This window comes from Apteryx mantelli, chromosome 13, assembly GCF_036417845.1.
Source record: "Apteryx mantelli isolate bAptMan1 chromosome 13, bAptMan1.hap1, whole genome shotgun sequence".
Classification (NCBI taxonomy): domain Eukaryota; kingdom Metazoa; phylum Chordata; class Aves; order Apterygiformes; family Apterygidae; genus Apteryx; species Apteryx mantelli.
In genome coordinates, this window is record NC_089990.1 from 16,777,525 (window position 1) to 16,794,059 (window position 16,535).

The 16,535-nt window shown below is 46.6% G+C and overlaps 2 protein-coding genes across 5 annotated transcripts in view; one reads left to right on the forward strand and one right to left on the reverse strand.

Annotated features, from left to right (window-relative positions):
• Positions 1-3,273, forward strand: part of MTMR1 (myotubularin related protein 1) — a 39,644-nt gene extending 36,371 nt beyond the window's left edge. For all 4 annotated transcript variants that reach the window (XM_067304195.1, XM_067304198.1, XM_067304197.1 and 1 more), the window contains one exon: positions 2,042-3,273. In XM_067304195.1, coding sequence (XP_067160296.1) covers positions 2,042-2,206 — 165 coding nt within the window. In that variant the 3' untranslated portion in view covers positions 2,207-3,273. The remainder of the gene's footprint in view (positions 1-2,041) is intronic.
• A 2,659-nt stretch (positions 3,274-5,932) lies between these two features.
• CD99L2 (CD99 molecule like 2) overlaps positions 5,933-16,535 on the reverse strand; it is a 40,967-nt gene continuing 30,364 nt past the window's right edge. Inside the window, exons 7-11 of the mRNA XM_067304200.1 lie at positions 15,317-15,379; positions 13,790-13,825; positions 13,560-13,679; positions 10,705-10,770; positions 5,933-10,264 (exon numbers count right to left, since the gene is read on the reverse strand). Coding sequence (XP_067160301.1) covers positions 10,200-10,264; positions 10,705-10,770; positions 13,560-13,679; positions 13,790-13,825; positions 15,317-15,379 — 350 coding nt within the window. The 3' untranslated portion in view covers positions 5,933-10,199. The remainder of the gene's footprint in view (positions 10,265-10,704; positions 10,771-13,559; positions 13,680-13,789; positions 13,826-15,316; positions 15,380-16,535) is intronic.

Below are 16,535 nucleotides of genomic sequence, written 5' to 3' on the forward strand. Positions count from 1 at the left end.
GGAAAGGGGGGACGGAAAGGGGCAGGGGGGAGGAAGAGGATGGACAGTGCTAATTCCAGAAGAAACTCTTGGTCTTCACTGAAATATGAATTCTCCATAGTATGTATTACAGCATCTCAGAGAAACTTCATCACTGGGCTCAGTTTTGATATGTTCATAGGTGTATATATTTTCTGTAGACCCCCTCTGGAAAATGAGATTAACTTTCTGTAGGAGGTGGTTTGTGTTTGATTCGTGGAGGAGGCCGTTTTCTTTGGTCTTGTGGCCTCACTTGCAAAAAACCTTGTATGACGCATACTGAATAAGATTGCAGGACTCCAGGGTCATACATAGTGGTGTGCAGTGATAGTTCTTCTGAAGACATAAAGTTATGCTTTTAAAAGTGCCATAGGTGGTATGCTGGATGAATTGATGACTCCCAGGGTACTGGAGGTAGAGCTTTATGAATGGACTGAAGTTTCTGTTCATGGGCTAAACCACAAAGCTAGAAAAAAGTACAGGGTCAAAAAATGTTTCACTTCACCTAAATAAACTGGTACTATTTTATTCTTTCAAGTTAAAATTCAAGTAAATTTAGAAACAAAATGGGATTTTTCTATTTCAAAAACATGAGTGTTAGATTTTGAAAATATCAAAATCTGGTGGATGGATTTTTGATGAACTTTCTTTAAAAAGTCTGAATTCATGAAAAGGTAAATTGTGACTCAGTTGTGCATTGATGGCAAGAGGAAACACTGTCTGTTTCATAGCGCCGTGTAAGAATTTCATGCTTAGATGTGCAGGCCAGCCCTGTAATCACTTTTGAGGAGTAGGAAGCGATGATGGGTAAGTGCAGTTTTCTTGAGCCTGGCATTCCAGAGGCGTCAGGTATAAATAAATGACTTCATGTCTAGTAACCCTTAGGTTTCCCATTTCTGCATTTCTCCACGATTGTCTTGCCAGCCCAGTTAAATTCTTTACCCATCTTATTCTTTCCAAAAGTTCTAAACAATTCAGAGTTTGAAGAATAAAGTAAATTAAAAGCAGTTGGCAGTCAAACTCTTTTGGCTGTTCTCTGGCATTTGGAAGAAGGAGAGGTCTCTCTATGCTTGTCTGAGGTAACAGATCCAGCTGCAAAAAACAGTGGGAGTTGGGTCTTCCTTTGGCCTGATATATTTGAACACTCCAGGCGAGAGTGAAAAATGCCCTTTAGAACTCTAGTAAAGACCCTTGGCCAAAGGTGCTGGTGTTTTTCAGGCCACGCGCTGAAACAGAGGCAGAAACCTGTAGGATCCACTTCTGCAAAAGGCTTCTCGGAGCATGTGTCTGGGTGGTCCCCACAAGCACAGTACACTTGGCTGCTGCACTTCTGCCACTGACAAAGCCTGACTGCAAATCCCAAACTGGAAGGGGTCAGTGTCTTGGAAAGGTGCCTGGTGAGAAATGTATCAACATGCTCCGTACGGATCTAAAACAGCTGGCGGGAACAGAGACAGTCTCCTCGCTGTTCATTGGTTGTCTAGGCCAGTGCATTAAGAAGGAAGTCTAATCGGGATTGCACTACCAGACCTGATCATAACCTCTGTAACTGTATTTCTAAAATTTGCCTAGACAGGAGCTCCTCAGACTAAATCCATAGAGATTAATCTGGATGACGTTATCCTTTTCATTGTCTTGACCAAAACGCTGAATGCCAGCTCTGTAAACTCTTTTTACATAACAAATTCTGTCCCAGCAGGCAGGAGGGAAAAATTCCTAGGGAAGATATTTTAAATTCAACTGAAAGTGATTTTGATAGCAAGGGATAGCAGTACATTTATTGGAATAATTTGGTATCCCATCAAGTCAATTTGCACACAGTCTTTTGAATAGATTTTCTGCCAACTGTGTTGTTAAAGTTTGCTGAACTTTCAGATGACTGAAGAAACGTTCTTCCTGAATATTGATATAATGAAATTCACAGGTGTTGGATCTCTTGTTTCTGAAGAAAACAGCGGAACTGTTACTTAAGAAGATAACTCATTATTATGGTCAAAGTAGCCTTTTTTTCTTCTTCCAACAGGTTCCAATCCATCAAAATCTTAAAGAACTACTTGCCATCCGGACCGAACTTCAGAAGAAGGTTGAAGATTTGCAGCGGGAAGCTGCTACCCGATCTATTTCCTCCTCCTCTGATAGAGGTTCTTCTCCTTCCCATTCAGCCACACCAGTGCACACCTCTGTGTGATGTATAACAAAAGCCATGTAAAACAATTGATGTCAGGTAATACAGAGAGGAGAGTGGAATGTTTTTCCCATCCCAAAAGAACTGTGACTTACAATTGCTATGATCTACATGCCTTACTGTGTCTGGTATTATCATGATGAGGCCAAAAAGAGCTTCAATAGATGTGATGTATTTTCTTGTTGGCAGTTCCCACGTGTGTTTTGACTAGCTAAATCACCAATTGTGAAATTAACTTTGTTTTGAGCAACTAACAATTTAACCATCCTAAAAAGGAATCCATCTGTCAGACAGAAAAATTCCTCTCAAGCTATCTAGGGTATCATGCCTGGTTGAGAGACTCGGATGAAATGCCACGTGGTGCTTACACTTAAGCAGAACACTGAATGTTCTTCTGAATGGGAGCTCTTTATTTCACTCGGTACCCCCCCCCCTTTTTTTTTTTTAGGTAATTGGTGCACTTGGAAATTGATTTTAAATTAAATGTTTTCCCGTGAAGTCAGTTATATGTTTTCACTAAATATGCCATTAAAAGTGGATGAAGTTAAACTGGATTTGTCAACTACGCCACACTGTCTTGTATGATGTAATATATTTGGTAAAGCATGAATTTTAGGTTTTTTAATGCTTTTTGTACAAGTTTAAATAAAGTTTTTTGACTATTTAGCTTATTGTTCGGTTTTAGCCTCCTGAGTAAGGGGTAAACGTAATCATGTCAAGGTCTTGTACAAAGTAAAGCTCATTTTCTAGTGAATGGTAATATTTTGGGTTGGAATGACACCCATCTGTGTAAATTGTATAGTCTGTATAGCTCCACATTTTGCTAAGCGTGTTTTGTTTTAAAGTGTACACATAAAATGTAATGCTGTGTCCATTTATGTACATGTGTATGTGATGTTAAACATATGCATACGTCCATGTTTTTAAGCTATAAGTTCAGAAAATGGATCCTGCCTATTCAGATTCTTTTGAAGACCTTAACTTGTAATGACTTTGTTTGACAAAGTTTTTAAATAATATCATCTTAATTGGTTTTCTTGAAATAAAGCCTGTTGGCTTTGTTTTGTAAATTGCTGCCAGCATTTTTCTGTAAAGTGAATAACTTAATCTGTATTTTCATATAAAATATACATCCTCTACTTTCTTTCAACTCCCTGAAATATATTAATATCAGAGAGATTTGATTACTGTTCTGAGTAACATCCAACCTTTTAAAACATTGTTCAGTTGCCTTCTTGGAAGGCTCAGAAGTGGTGCACGCTTAAAATTTCCCTTCGTTTGTTTTCTCCTGTGTTTCTTGAGAATCTGCTTCTTCTCCTTAGGCCATTTAAATACTGCAGCTCTGCTTTTTGACTTGCTCTTGTATTGCTGCAAGTTCTGCTGGCAGGAATTAAGTCCCATTCTTAAGAATCAATTGGTTCTGTATGCTGATGTGGTTCTTACTGTCTGCGAGCAGTCATTTATTACTGCCCATTTGCTCTTAATATGAGACAGAGCCATGCGCTGTCTTGATTTTCTGCATTCATGTAACTGGTATATAGTTAATGAGTAAGGTGAGCTGCTGAGCACTTTTACAGCTGTCAAGTGGAAAGGCAGAAGTGCTATATCCAGTCTTATAAGTTTACCGTGCAGTGCATAGTATTTCAATATGTCTTTTTTATTATAGTTAAATAATTGCGTTTTATAATAGATATTCACCTGTAAGAATAAAGCTTAAGGAGAGCTTGCAATGGTGCAGTTTTTATCAGCCTCAAGCTTTTAATAAATAGATGAAAGATGTTTTCTGTTTAAAAAAAAAAAAAAAAAAATCTGTTAAACAGTATGCCAGCAGTGAATTTTACATGCTCAGTATATGTTGAGCTGGTACTGAATGAAACTCTTCCATACTTCAGATTTCCTTGACATTTTAACTGTATATTGAAGTAAAGCACATTATCTCTAAAATGCAGTGCTGAAGAAAGTCATTTGAAGTTTTTCTCTTTATTAGTGCTAATAATCACAACATATATCCTCCAAAATTATTAGAAGGGGATGATTGGATTAGCTTGGGCACTCTGAGATTTAAAAAATTTAAGATTCCTAGAGCTAATATCTGAGGATTCAATTTTGCAAAGAAAACTACTGCTTATTTCAACTGACTGCCTGTGTATCCACAAGTTCCGACATAGCTCAGGGATCCTTCTCTGATTCGAAGGGATAGAATGGGGGGGGGGAGGGTGTCTTACTATAATATTTATAAGCATAGTGGATTTTTTTTATATACTTAGCATGGTAGTTTTCAAAGATATTATAGAGCTCTTATATGTGCTAGTTAATGCATAGTTCTGTCCAGAAGAGATGACTAATATGCTCTTTTTGTGCCAGGTCTGCTTCCTGATATTCAGATTTTTATCTTACTGATTTAAAAATTGTGTCATTATTTTTTATTTTTTTAATAAGACAGGATTGAAGTGGTTGAGGAGAGAGCAGAACCCTGTCCCTTGTCTGATGTACCTTGAACAGAACTATTAACTTGTAATTGAATAGTGGGATCTCCTTTTGCTTTGGTTTTTGGTTTTGACTCTAACGAGGTAAAGGGAATGTGCACAGACAGCAGGCAGCTAAATTTGACCTGTAGGATTTTCTTACTGTAAGTGATATGTGGGAGGGGGAACAACTTCAATCCAGGATCCTAGAACGCTCTGAAGCCTTGGGTAACTAATGAAGCCATTTTTTGCTTGTAAAGTAAGCTGATTGAATCATCAGCATCAGATGCATTGCCATTTAGTCATGTTTCAAAGCTGAATTACACCTTTTCCTCCTTTGCAGATAGAAGTTGTTTTTTTTGTTTAATAGAAGTGGAAGAAGGCTTTTAAAGCTGATAAACAGTCTTATCTGCCTGCTTTTGTTTCTTTCCCTCCCTCCCATATAATTGCTTAGGCAGCCTTCCTCTCAAGGGGTTAAAGCTTTAAACAGGAAGTGTTTCATTTCTTTTTTTCAAGAAAAGCTGTGCTAATTCATATGCTGTATTTAATAATTCCAAGAATGGCTAGTTCTCTAAGAGCTGGAAGTAAGGGATCAAAATATCCCATTCATGAGGATTGAGCCCCACAGCAGAGGGTAAAGTGGGCAATGTGGCGTATTCCCCAGGCAAGGCAAACTTTCTTCTTATGTTAAAATGCAAAGAAAGGAATGTCCATTTGCTGACAGATTACATCTGAAGTAAGCGGATATCATATCAGAGATCTCCTGAGTGCCAGATATTGGGCGGTTGGGAAGAAAGAATTTTATTTCTACAAGAAACATGAGTCAGAACTAGGTAGTTTGAAATAAAAAAACACTTTTGACGGTGAGACTAAGCTCTGCAGGAGCTAAGGCCAAAAACTTAGTTTGCATTGCATGGGAAATTCATCCACTAGACATGAAAATACAAAGAAAACCTGCAGAAAACCTATGGCAGTGAACTGGACCAAAAAATAACCATACTGAGTGTAGATGGGTATGTAGTATAATAGGTAGATTGTAGTTGGTTAGTGACTTGACGAGTGTGTGTTTGTGTACTTTGTTTTTACCATTAAATGTTTTCACAATACTTTTTTCTCACAAAGTCCACAGCTTGTTTTTTTTATATGAAGGTTTTAGTGTATTTTAGAGGTTTTTATATATACAGAGGACCTGCTCCACCCTTTTGTAATTTACTTCCAAAATGCAGTCCCCCCACCCACCAAAAACAAACAAACCCAGAATGTCTTTACTAGTCAAGTCTGTTTTATTTGTTGTTTTTAAATGGTAGTCAAATTCTGATTTTTACCCCCATGATCCTTGCATGCACATTAGCAAAACAAATCTGTCTTGTCACAGCATAATATTAAACCTTTATTTGGTATAGATCACTTCTGCATTAGTAAACAATATGTCTTGCTTTTAAATGAAGATTTCACTGTAAAGACATGAGTCTCTAATTTCACAGTACTGTTGTTTCTGAACTTCGCTTGTTTTTGAACTTCATTTGTTCCTGAAGCTCATTTGTTGCAGAAGCAAATTTTAAGGGCCAAGCCTGTCTACTCATTTTAATTTTTCAGAATTTGAAATGGTCTCATGGACTAACTCCACTTTTATGACAATAAATGAGTAAAGACTGACAATATAGCACTTGTAAGGGTTCCTTAATGGGGTTGCACGAAAATGGCTGAACCTATAGTGCCCCCCAAAAATCTGAAATTAATGTCACAGTATTCTGAAATGAAGAATCTAATGTCATAGTATTCTAAAATGAAGAAACTACTACAGTATGGCCAAAGGAAAATGTGAGTAATTCATCTAATAAGCAACAGCAAAAGAGCTGGTTAAGTGCTTATCAATTCTATATAATAGAAAAACCTGTTCCTGAAATTTTTTCATTAAAAATAGTGTTAGTTAATCTGAAGAAGTGAGGTGTGTTATAAGTAAGAGCCACAGAACAGGTGGTACGTAAGCTCTCAGGACAGCTTTATCTGTACTTTTGGACTAATAAAAAAAATCCTAGTTTTCCAGTGTTTTATTGTCTTTTTTTATACAGGATGAGAAAATTCACACCATGTATACAGAATATAAGTGCAAGACTTTTTAAAATTCCATATCCAGATTTAAAGATAATAAATACTAATTAAATGAAGGTAGTTAGAGAAGTGAATGCTGTATCAGTTGTTTCAGAACTTGTGTTATTACAAGGAAAATACAAGTGAACCCTCTCAGTTGCTATAATGCCTGAAATACAGATGGTGCAAAGTATAAACTCCCCATTTTTCAGAGACTGAGCAGACAGTTCACAGGGAGAAGGAGACAAACTGCAATAAAAAAACAATTGAGCCTTAACTGACATTTAGCACATGAAGCCTTAGGTTTTTGCCCAGTTGTTTTGAAGAGAAGACTGGGTTTAATTTTTTTTACTGCAGTATTTGTCAATATTTTCCCATTAGAAATCTTGGAGAAAGAAATCTTGAATTCTGTTACTGTAAACTTTGAAAAAGTGCTCCCTTTCACTGGGCATTTACATTTTTCCTCACGCTATACCTAGAAATTACATTAAGGCATAAGTATTCACCAAAGTTACAGAAAAGACCTTGGGGAAAGGAGCATCTTCAGTGCAGTCTACTTCTGAGTTCTAAAAACTGGTATTTTTCTCAGTGAAACTTTTTTTTTCTCTTTTTTGAAAAACAGCAATATTGTGAGTTACCTGCATGCTGCCTATATGTTGTAGTTTAACCCTTTCCCACAGGAGGGGTAAGTGCTGTAGACTTGAGCAATCCTGAACACTCCACTGCACTGTCCACGAGACAAGCAGGCAGTGCACCGTGCAGTAACAGAAATGCCACAAAATTGATGATCTACATCTGCAAAAAACATTCTCTCATCAGCAAAAAGAGAAATGGAATTACATTCACTTGATCTACCCAGGGAATATGACTCCTAGTGTTTATCAATGCCATGTTGTAACATTTTATCTACAATTATTTGCTAAAAATGCTTTTGTGCCACAGCTATCAAATACATTTGGCTAAGAAAGAAGAACAGGCTCCAGTGTTCAGAGACGCAGTTACCCAGCCCCAGGAGCGTGGCTTCATCGGCGTCTGAACTCTTGCACGTGATGATCAGAATTCTACAACCCACATCTCCCCCTTCATAAAAATCCTACTCTAGAGTAAGCAAACATATGTTCTGTATTACATACCTATTTCTTCTGTTTCCAGTCTCGAGAAACCAGTAGTTAAATGCTTTGTTTTCTAATCCAAATCCATTCACAGAACAAAGTAGCAGTAATTAATAGCAGTATTGGCCCAAGTTTTCCAAATATGTGAGAGGCACCATATATCCTTAAAACTTGTCTCTGTTATAAAATGCTGTAGTTGTTCTGTTAGAGCTAGTGTAAAAGCTTTGAAAATGCAAGTGTGAAAAACAACCTAAAGAATTGTGCAGCTATTGCAAAATACTTGTAAAGTTACTAGGCAATTTCCTTTCAAATGGAGCTGTTAGACAGAAATGCTCCTAGGCTTATTCACCTACTGGCAAGGCCTTGTGTAAGTCATGTCTACATGAAAGCTGTGAATTTGTACATCAAACAGAAAACACTTTTTTTTATCCGCATTCACACAATATATGTTTTCGCAAAACATTACAAAAATGCAGACATTTCAGGTTTATATATAAACACAGAGTACCTCTTACACTAGGTAAAGTGAATTTCCCCTTACTTTAAAGCATTTTTTTAAGCATTTCCTGATTTGGGAAAATGTATTGGTAAGTAGCAGTGTCCACATTTTAGCATCAATAAAAAAGAGATGGGGAGGGAGTTAAAGTAAAAGCACAACTGTTGCAGCAAAGGTCAGGTCGTAATGTCGAACAGGGGTGCAGGACCACCCGCCCGGGGCCGGCGGGCTCTCCTGGCGACGGTGCAGCGTCCTGCTGACAACGCTCATGGCCGTGCGCTTCCCAGGCCGCTGGAGGAACCCCACAGAGGACAGGGATGGAAAATCCCTCCTCTTAGGAAATTCTGCCTTTTCTAAAGGTTAGCTGGTGTCCCAAAGGACAAGGCTTTATATCCCTTTTCTGCCTAAGGTGACAGTGAGTGTTCGCAATAGTTGTGGGAATGCTTGGAGGAGGAGGTGGGGGGGCTGCATCTTGCCGAGCTTGACTTCTCTTGTGGCAGTGAGTGTTACAGGTCTCAACTGGTGTGCTCTTTATTTTCTTTTGGGTTAAATCTGTAATTTGCTCTGGTACGAATGAGATCTGAATCTGTCCTTGGAAGCACACACAGTTTTCATTCATTTCAATGACAATATAAGTACCTCACTGATGACGTAGACAAACTATATCACTTTGTAACTTCGACTCCATTCTGACCTCTAGCATAGCCATGCATTCAAATGGTATTTGCCAAAAATGAACACTGCATGCACTGCTATTACCTGTATTTATGATTTGGGATGAAAATCAGGTCCTTCCTTTTATTTGGTTAGAAGCCCAGTGCTGTGTGGTTGTGAGCGACTAAAGAGCAGGGTGTCACCTGTCTCAGCCTGAGGCCCTACCTGAGGACCTCCCCATAGGCACTTTATTTTTAGGTGTAGCTGTTCTAAGGATCACAATCTACCCTCAGTAAATGTGCAGTTTTCATCACTGCCATTGGAAATTATGTGCCTGTAGCAGATGGCTGAAGTCGGGTGGAGGTGATTACAAAGATGATTAGGGGACTGGAGCATCTCTCTTATGAGGAAAGGCTGGGAGAGCTGGGCCTGTTTAGCCTGGAGAAGAGAAGGCTGAGAGGAGATCTTATCAACGTGTACAAGTATCTGAAGGGAGGGTGCAGGGAGGATGGGACCAGACTCTTTTCAGTGGTGCCCAGCGACAGAACGCGAGGCAATGGGCACAAACTGAAACACAGACACTTCCATCTGAACATGAGGAGAAACTTCTTCACTGTGAGGGTGACAGAGCACTGGAACAGGTTGCCCCGAGAGGTTGTGGAGTCTCCTTCTCTGGAGATATTCAAAACCCGCCTGGACGAAATCCTGTGCAACGTGCTCTAGGTGACCCTGCTTGAGCAGGGGGGTTGGACTAGATGATCTCCAGAGGTCCCTTCCAACCTCAGTGATTCTGTGATTCACAAAGGGTTTTGCATGGTTTGCTTTGGATTGCTATTTACAGGCACTTCACTGTCCTCACCCCTGTAAGTTCTTCTGCTCCTTGGAAAAGACCTTGGCCATTAACTGATAGTTGAAGACTACTGAAGCACCTTCGGTTGTTTTGCATACAACTTGAAATCATACCTACAATATTACTTCAATGTAAACACAGAAATCTTTACAAAAAATAAACACATACTACCGTTCTAACCCTAAAGCCTATAGCAGTGAGAAGCCAGTTCAAGCCTTAGTATACATTAAATAGCTTTGGGTTCAAATTAAATAAAAAGCTAAATTACAAGCATGTGAGATCTCCATGTTTGCTGCTGCCTGGTTCTCTTCTAGCCCCAGGTCATGCTTCAGAGCTTCGCGCTGTCTTGTTTTGGTGGTTCTGCTGACTGTTTTTCCAGTACTGAATATTTAACTGGGGGAGGAAAAAAAGGATCATGAATACAATAGCATACAACGGAGCTAAACTGCAAGCAGTGGGTGCCTAATGCTGGGAGGATGTATGTGACTTTAGAAAAGCCTTTACATCAGCCTTGATTATCTGTCACTAAAAGCAGGATCATGCTTTTCCTGTAAACACACTTTTGATGGCTGAAAACATGACAGCTAAATACTAACTGCCACTGTTTGCAGAATTAGATCCTTGGTCTCTTAATGCAGAGTTTTTCTCTGTGTACAGTAAGCGGGGGGAAACATTGTAGTGGGAGTTTCATAAAAAGCTGCAGCCAAACCTAAGTGGTGTTGCCATCAAAGAGACACTGCAGCTCAGTACAGCGTGAGTGAATTTAAGCAAGTCCTTCAGTAAAGCCGCTTTTGTGGCTAGAGGCATAAGGTTACAGGATGCAAAGCTCTCACCTTGAGGTTCTTCGCTCACAACCGCTTCCATGTTTTCTCCTTTCACGTATTCTGCGTTAAGTCCCTCTAGGAAGTAACAATAAAGAGTGAGATGGGAGGGTAGAAAGTAAAAATGGTTTGCCTTGATGCCTGAAAAATTCTAGTAATGGCCATATCTTCTGTGAAAGCTAAGATGCCTTTTTTGCAAACTCCTCTGTATTAGCAACAGTATAGAAACATCAGTAAGCCATATACAATGCTGAGAAAGCATTGCTGGATTTTGACATGACCACAGAGGCTTGCTTACAAGGCACAGCTTCAAGCAGCATCCCTTTTTTCTGATTCTCTTGCCTCATCTTTATTGTGCGAGGCAGCAAGACTAATCACTGTACGAAGAAGGCTCAGCTAGCTGGAGCTGCGCGGAATAGGGGCGCTGTCCGGATGGGACGGCTGTGCAGAGGGGCTGCTTCGAAGCATGCATATACAGTACATTTCTCATTAAAAGCTAAATTATGCATAGCTGTAAGAAGCAGTTTAGAGCAAGGCTGTGTTGATGAAGCAGCATCCCAGTGGGGTGTCAAAGCCTGAGTAAGTCTGTTATTTAAATGCAAAGAAGTTTCCAATGTTTGCAACAAGTGCAATCAAGGCCAAGGGGGCAGGAATCAGCTCGTCCTTCTAGGCGCACGGCGTGCCAGGCTGGAAGGGAGGCAGCGAGGGCCGACGGGGCGCTGCGCTGACCAGGGGCGGCCAAACCCGCAGTGCCCGCGAGCCACCGAACCCGCTGGCGCTCGCGCAGGCTCTGCCCCACGCTTGGGGGTGTCAGCGATCAGCACCAAGCAGAGCGGGGCAGGGGGTGCAATCCCGCAGTGCCCTTCCTCACACTGCTAGCTGTGATTTTGCAACTTTTTTCCCCCGAGGCGTTTGCAGGGCTGTTTCAGCCAGCAGAGCAGTGCCGGGGGGCTGCGCACTGCTGATTTCGACGGGGCGCCCCTTCAGACAGCACCAGCGCCCCGGGAAAGGGCTCTCGCGAGGCCGGCTTCCTCCTGGCACGGCCACGTCAGGATCGGCTTTTAGCTGCTGTCCTGACCCATCAAGCAAGTCAAAGTCAGGGTGCGGGAGGAGCGGGCACTAGGAAGGAGAGCGGGACAGAGACTACAAGGTGGCTTTGACTGCAACTTTCAGAAGAACCAGGAATTGCTCCAGTCAAAAGAGGATCAAAAATGGGAACGGAGCTTGCAAACCCGCAGCTGCGGAAGGACGGCCGCGGAAAAACCAGCCCAGGCGGCTCCTCTGTGCTTCCAGCAATGGTCACTGCACAGCACCGCTGCCCCCCCCCCCCCCCCCAAGACATGTGTTTTGCTGGGATATCACCAAATGCAATTTCTGTTTTTCAATAAAAAGCCACTTTTGCAGTGGCTGACGGCTCTCACATTTCTGTCATGCATTGCAATGCATCTAAGGCCTGACATTAGCCCAGCATGCCATGTCTGATGGCTTAAATTAATCCTCCTTTATAATTAACTTTAATTTCCTGCCGCCTTTCTGGGGCTTTGTGTCTCTCAGCTTTCCCCTCATCAAAGCCCTTACTCTTTTTTTTTTAATTATTTATTCTTGCCAAAATAACATTTAAGTGGGGGGATATATACAAGGGTGTTTCATTCTATCACATTCATTTGACTTTTCCTGCTGATCTAATTTACCAAAATGCTCCTGTTTGTTTCAGGCGCAACTGGGAAAATAACACCATTTCAGCACAAGTTTCCAGCCCCCGAAGCACCCTTCCCCCAGAGCAAAGGAGCCTCCCAAGAGATTTCACTCGATTAATTTAAGAAGGCCCTTCTGCAGCTGCGGGTGCCGACCCGCACAGGGCACCGGTGCCACGGCGCCTCCCTTAACCCCAGCTTTGCCTCCGCGTGGCGGCAGGACGGGGGGGTCTGGTCCTTTGGGACACCCGGCATCCCGCCGACGCGTCCGGGCCACGCAGGAGCTGCTCCTCGGGCAGCTCCGGCCACCAAACCTCGCCTGGTTACCATGAACCCTCCTCCCCGCTGTGCGTGCCATCTCCCTGCAACGGTTAAACGGAGCCTTTGGCGGGGCAGCCTGCACCAAGGCTGCTTCCCGGGACGGAAGGCGACGGGGCTGCGCCTGATTGATTGCAGTGGCTGCACCTGCCCGCGTGGCCGGCCACAGCTGCAGCCGCTCCGCTCGGCTCTGCTCGGCTCCGCTCGGCAGGGTGGATGCCGCTCCGGAGGCCCCTGCTGCGCTCCCTCTCTGCTCCCTGGTGAGTTTTTACCTCTTACTGAAATGTTTGGGTTTTGCCTTTTTTGTTATCCTTTGCTGAGATGTTTGGTTCTCCCATCCTCGCCCTGCTTTGCGGCGGTGTTTTGGCTTTCGGCTACGCCACGCTCCCGTGCGGGAGCGGGGGGTGCTGGGCCTCGGGAAGGCGGCGGGATCCCGGGGCCCGCGTCGCCGGTTAGCAAGAGCGTGGGGGCAGGCGGGTGCTTAGCCTGAGGGGAGTCCTAGCAGCTCGGGCCGCCGCCGCGGGCGAAGAGGGGCTCCTCTGCCAGCGCCACATGGGAAGCGTTTGCATTTGAAGCCCAACTCTTTATCCCTGTCTTCAGGCTAGAAAACGAAAGCAGCTGTTTGGGGGGGGCAAAGGGTGCGCGCTGCCCTGCACCGAAACCCTGCGCGGGGTGGGAAGGGTTTCCCTGCTGCCTCCTCCTCCTCCTCCTCCTCCCCAGCGAAGGGCAGGGCTGGTCAGAGGTGCCCGTGGAGGGGCGACGGCTCAGCCCTCCCGCGGCCCCCGGAGGTTCCCCCTTCCCGGGGTTGGCGCCCCGCAGGGCCATGGGGATGGGGATGGGGATGGGGCCGCTTACGCTGGATGCTGAAGCAGAACTTCTTCTGCTGGTAGGAGATGTAGCTGGAGACGGCGCCGATGAGCGCCATGGCGAGGGCACTGGCTACGCCGGCGATCGTCCCCGTCTCCGCCACGCTGCCTGCAAGGGAGGGAAGGGAAGGGAAGGGGGCTGTGCATCCGCGCGCCCGCTCCCTGGATGGGCACTGGTCCCCCGCGCCCCGGGCGCTGGCCCAGGCCCGCGCCACCTACCTGCCTCGCGGTCGCCCTCCGTGCTGCCGCCGGCACCTGCAAGACACGCGTGCGTCAGGGCTGCGGCGAGGCCGCCCGGCAGCGCCCGCGCTCCGGCACCCGGGCACGCTGCGGCGGCCCCGGCCCCCCCGAGCGCCCCAACGCGGAGCGGGCGCCGCAGCCTGGGAGCCCGCAGCCGCAAGGAGCGGAGCCTGCAGCCGCGCACCGGGAGCGGGAGCAGCAGCGCCGCGGGGGACGCAGCGCAGCTCCACGCCCGCAAAGAGCAGGCGGCACCAGCTCCATGGGGCGAAACCCGCAGGGCGGCTGCCTGGCCACGTCCCTCCTCGCTCCGAGGACCGGGGCCGTGACGGGGTTTGGCGATGGCCTTTGCCCTTTACTGTGTGTGCTGGAAGCGTTCGGGGAAGCCTCTGCAGGGGTAGCGACTCGCCTCCCTTCTGTGCCGCTCCCGGCGCGTCAAGCAGGTGAATGAAATGTTGTCGCACAGGCTCGCACGGCACGCGTGCCCTGTCGGAGGGGAGCGACTGGCAAAGCTCCGCCGGGCTGGGGAGCCTTGACTTAGTGCAAAGGCTGTTTTAAAATCGCCTTCCCTGGAGGAACTGAGTTGGGAAGGAAAAACAGTTCCTGCTGCAAGCTGTAGCTCTTAACAAGTCACTTAAATCCTGAATTTATGGAGGGAGGTCAGCACTGCATTAATGTCTCCAGTGCGGGTTGTCCTCAGCACAGTGATTCATTAGATGTTGATTGGGCTTGCGGTGCTCTTCTGTTTAACTTGACTGCTTTTAATATTTAATGCTGTGGAGCCTCGCAAACGCATGGTCTTACACAACTGTTGTTGTTTTCCCCTCCTTGTCTCTAACCACTGGTGGTCAGATCACAAGAAGCAACCGAAGGCTTTTGATGCGTCACTGCGCACGGGGACGGGTGTCAGTCTTTGGGGCGGTCAGTGTCAACCAGGGACGTGGGACCCGCCACTCCGAGAACCAGGGCTGTGGCGCCTCCAGGAGCCAAAACCAAACACCTCGACCTGCTGACACGCTGTGGCCACGGGGGCCAGAAATGACTTGTCCTCCTGGCCCCGTTGGAAGCCGGACACTGTTGGAGAAACTCCTCTCCCCGCACGCGCCGTCCCGCCTGGGAGGCGAGTGCTCTGCTGTGATTTCCCGGCATTTAGCCGATACGGTGACTTCTGTTTGAAAAGTGACCGCTAAAACAAACAAATGTCCTGCGGTTAAGCGAGCAAACTAGGTTTTCTTGTTTTATTTCCTAGCTGACTGAGCTTTTTTCAAAACGAGTAGCCTCAGTGTCAGGCAACCTCAGCGCGTGGGTCCCCGTCCCGCAGCACGTGGTGGGGATGGAGGCGCGTCCCCAGCCGTCCTCTCGCTGACGCCGGCCACGGTGGCGTTTTGGGGCCTCCCCGCCGTGACAGGGGACGGGGGAGCCGCCGCGCGCGGTCCCGGGGGTCTGCCAATGTCCCGCCTCCCCCGGCCAGGCCCCGGCGCCCCAGCGGCACGCAGACCGAGCACCTACCCTTCTTCTTGTCGGGGCTGTAGCCTCCATCCACCACCCCGGCCAGGTCGTCATCGGAAAATGCTGGTTTTTAAAAAAGAATAAAGCCAGATCAGCTGGACGCGCTGTGCATAAGCCCTGGCGCTGGGGCTGCTAAAACCTGCCTGCCGGGTCGCGCGACGGCGGCCCCGCTCCCCCGGCGCTCCCCAGCCTGGTGCAGCGCCGGGCCCCGGGAGCGGCCGCGGGACAAAACCCAGCCAGACGTGCAGGCCCGGAGGAGGCCCTTGCTTGCCGCCCCGCCGCCCGCCCGCGCCCACCGAGCGCCCCGCCGGCGGCCGCCCGAGCCAGCCTCACGCAGCGTCACCCTCCTCCGAGCCCGGCGGCCGCGCACGGCGCGAGGGCGGGGAGCGAGCACAGCCCCCGTTCGGTGCCACCGCCTTACCTGTGTGCCTTCGGTGCCTTGTAGTAAACCCCTTCCTTTCTCATTTTATTTTACCCCCCCCGCTGGTGACCGCAGAAGTATTCATAGCGGTGGGGGCGAAATGGCCACGCGGAGGCATGGGCAAATACAACCAGAACCAGCTAGAAAACAGCCAGCGTAACGGACAGGAAAACCAGGGGGCTTGCTGGGGGCGAGAGGGACCCGAAAACTGCGTGCTGGTTCCCACGTGGCCAAAGACGCGGGGCAGGATCTCGCAGGGGTTCGGGGCCGGCTGGGCGGCGGGTCGCCTCTGAGGACGCGTGGCCGGCACGGGGCGGCCGCCCGCACGCTGGCACCGCGGGGAGGAACGCCTCCCCCCAGGAAGGCAGTCGGCTGCGCTCACTCGGCTACTTTCTTTAAAGTATTCTGGCTATTTTAAAGAGTCATAATAAAGCTCCCTGGGCAGCAGGGACGGCGCCGGTTCCGCAGCTCCGCGGGCAGAGCTGAGGCCGAGGGCCGGGCTCTCGCGCGTGCGTCCAAACCACTACGTCAGCCGGCTCCTCGTCCCCGGCGGGGGACGGAGACAGGTCAATAACCGGTTCCAGCTCTCTTGAAATTACAAAATGTTTAACCCCAACTTATTTTCTTTCAAGCTCATAAAAAAGGTAATAATTGACTTGAAGTCTGGCCTGAAAGAAACATCTTTGAATCAAAGTTTCAATACTCCTATGTTTTTGACTGACGCATTTAGGGGCTCGTGAGCCTGCGTGGCCCCGTGCGCAGCGGGAGCGGAGGAGAAGCGGGGGAGCCGCATGCACA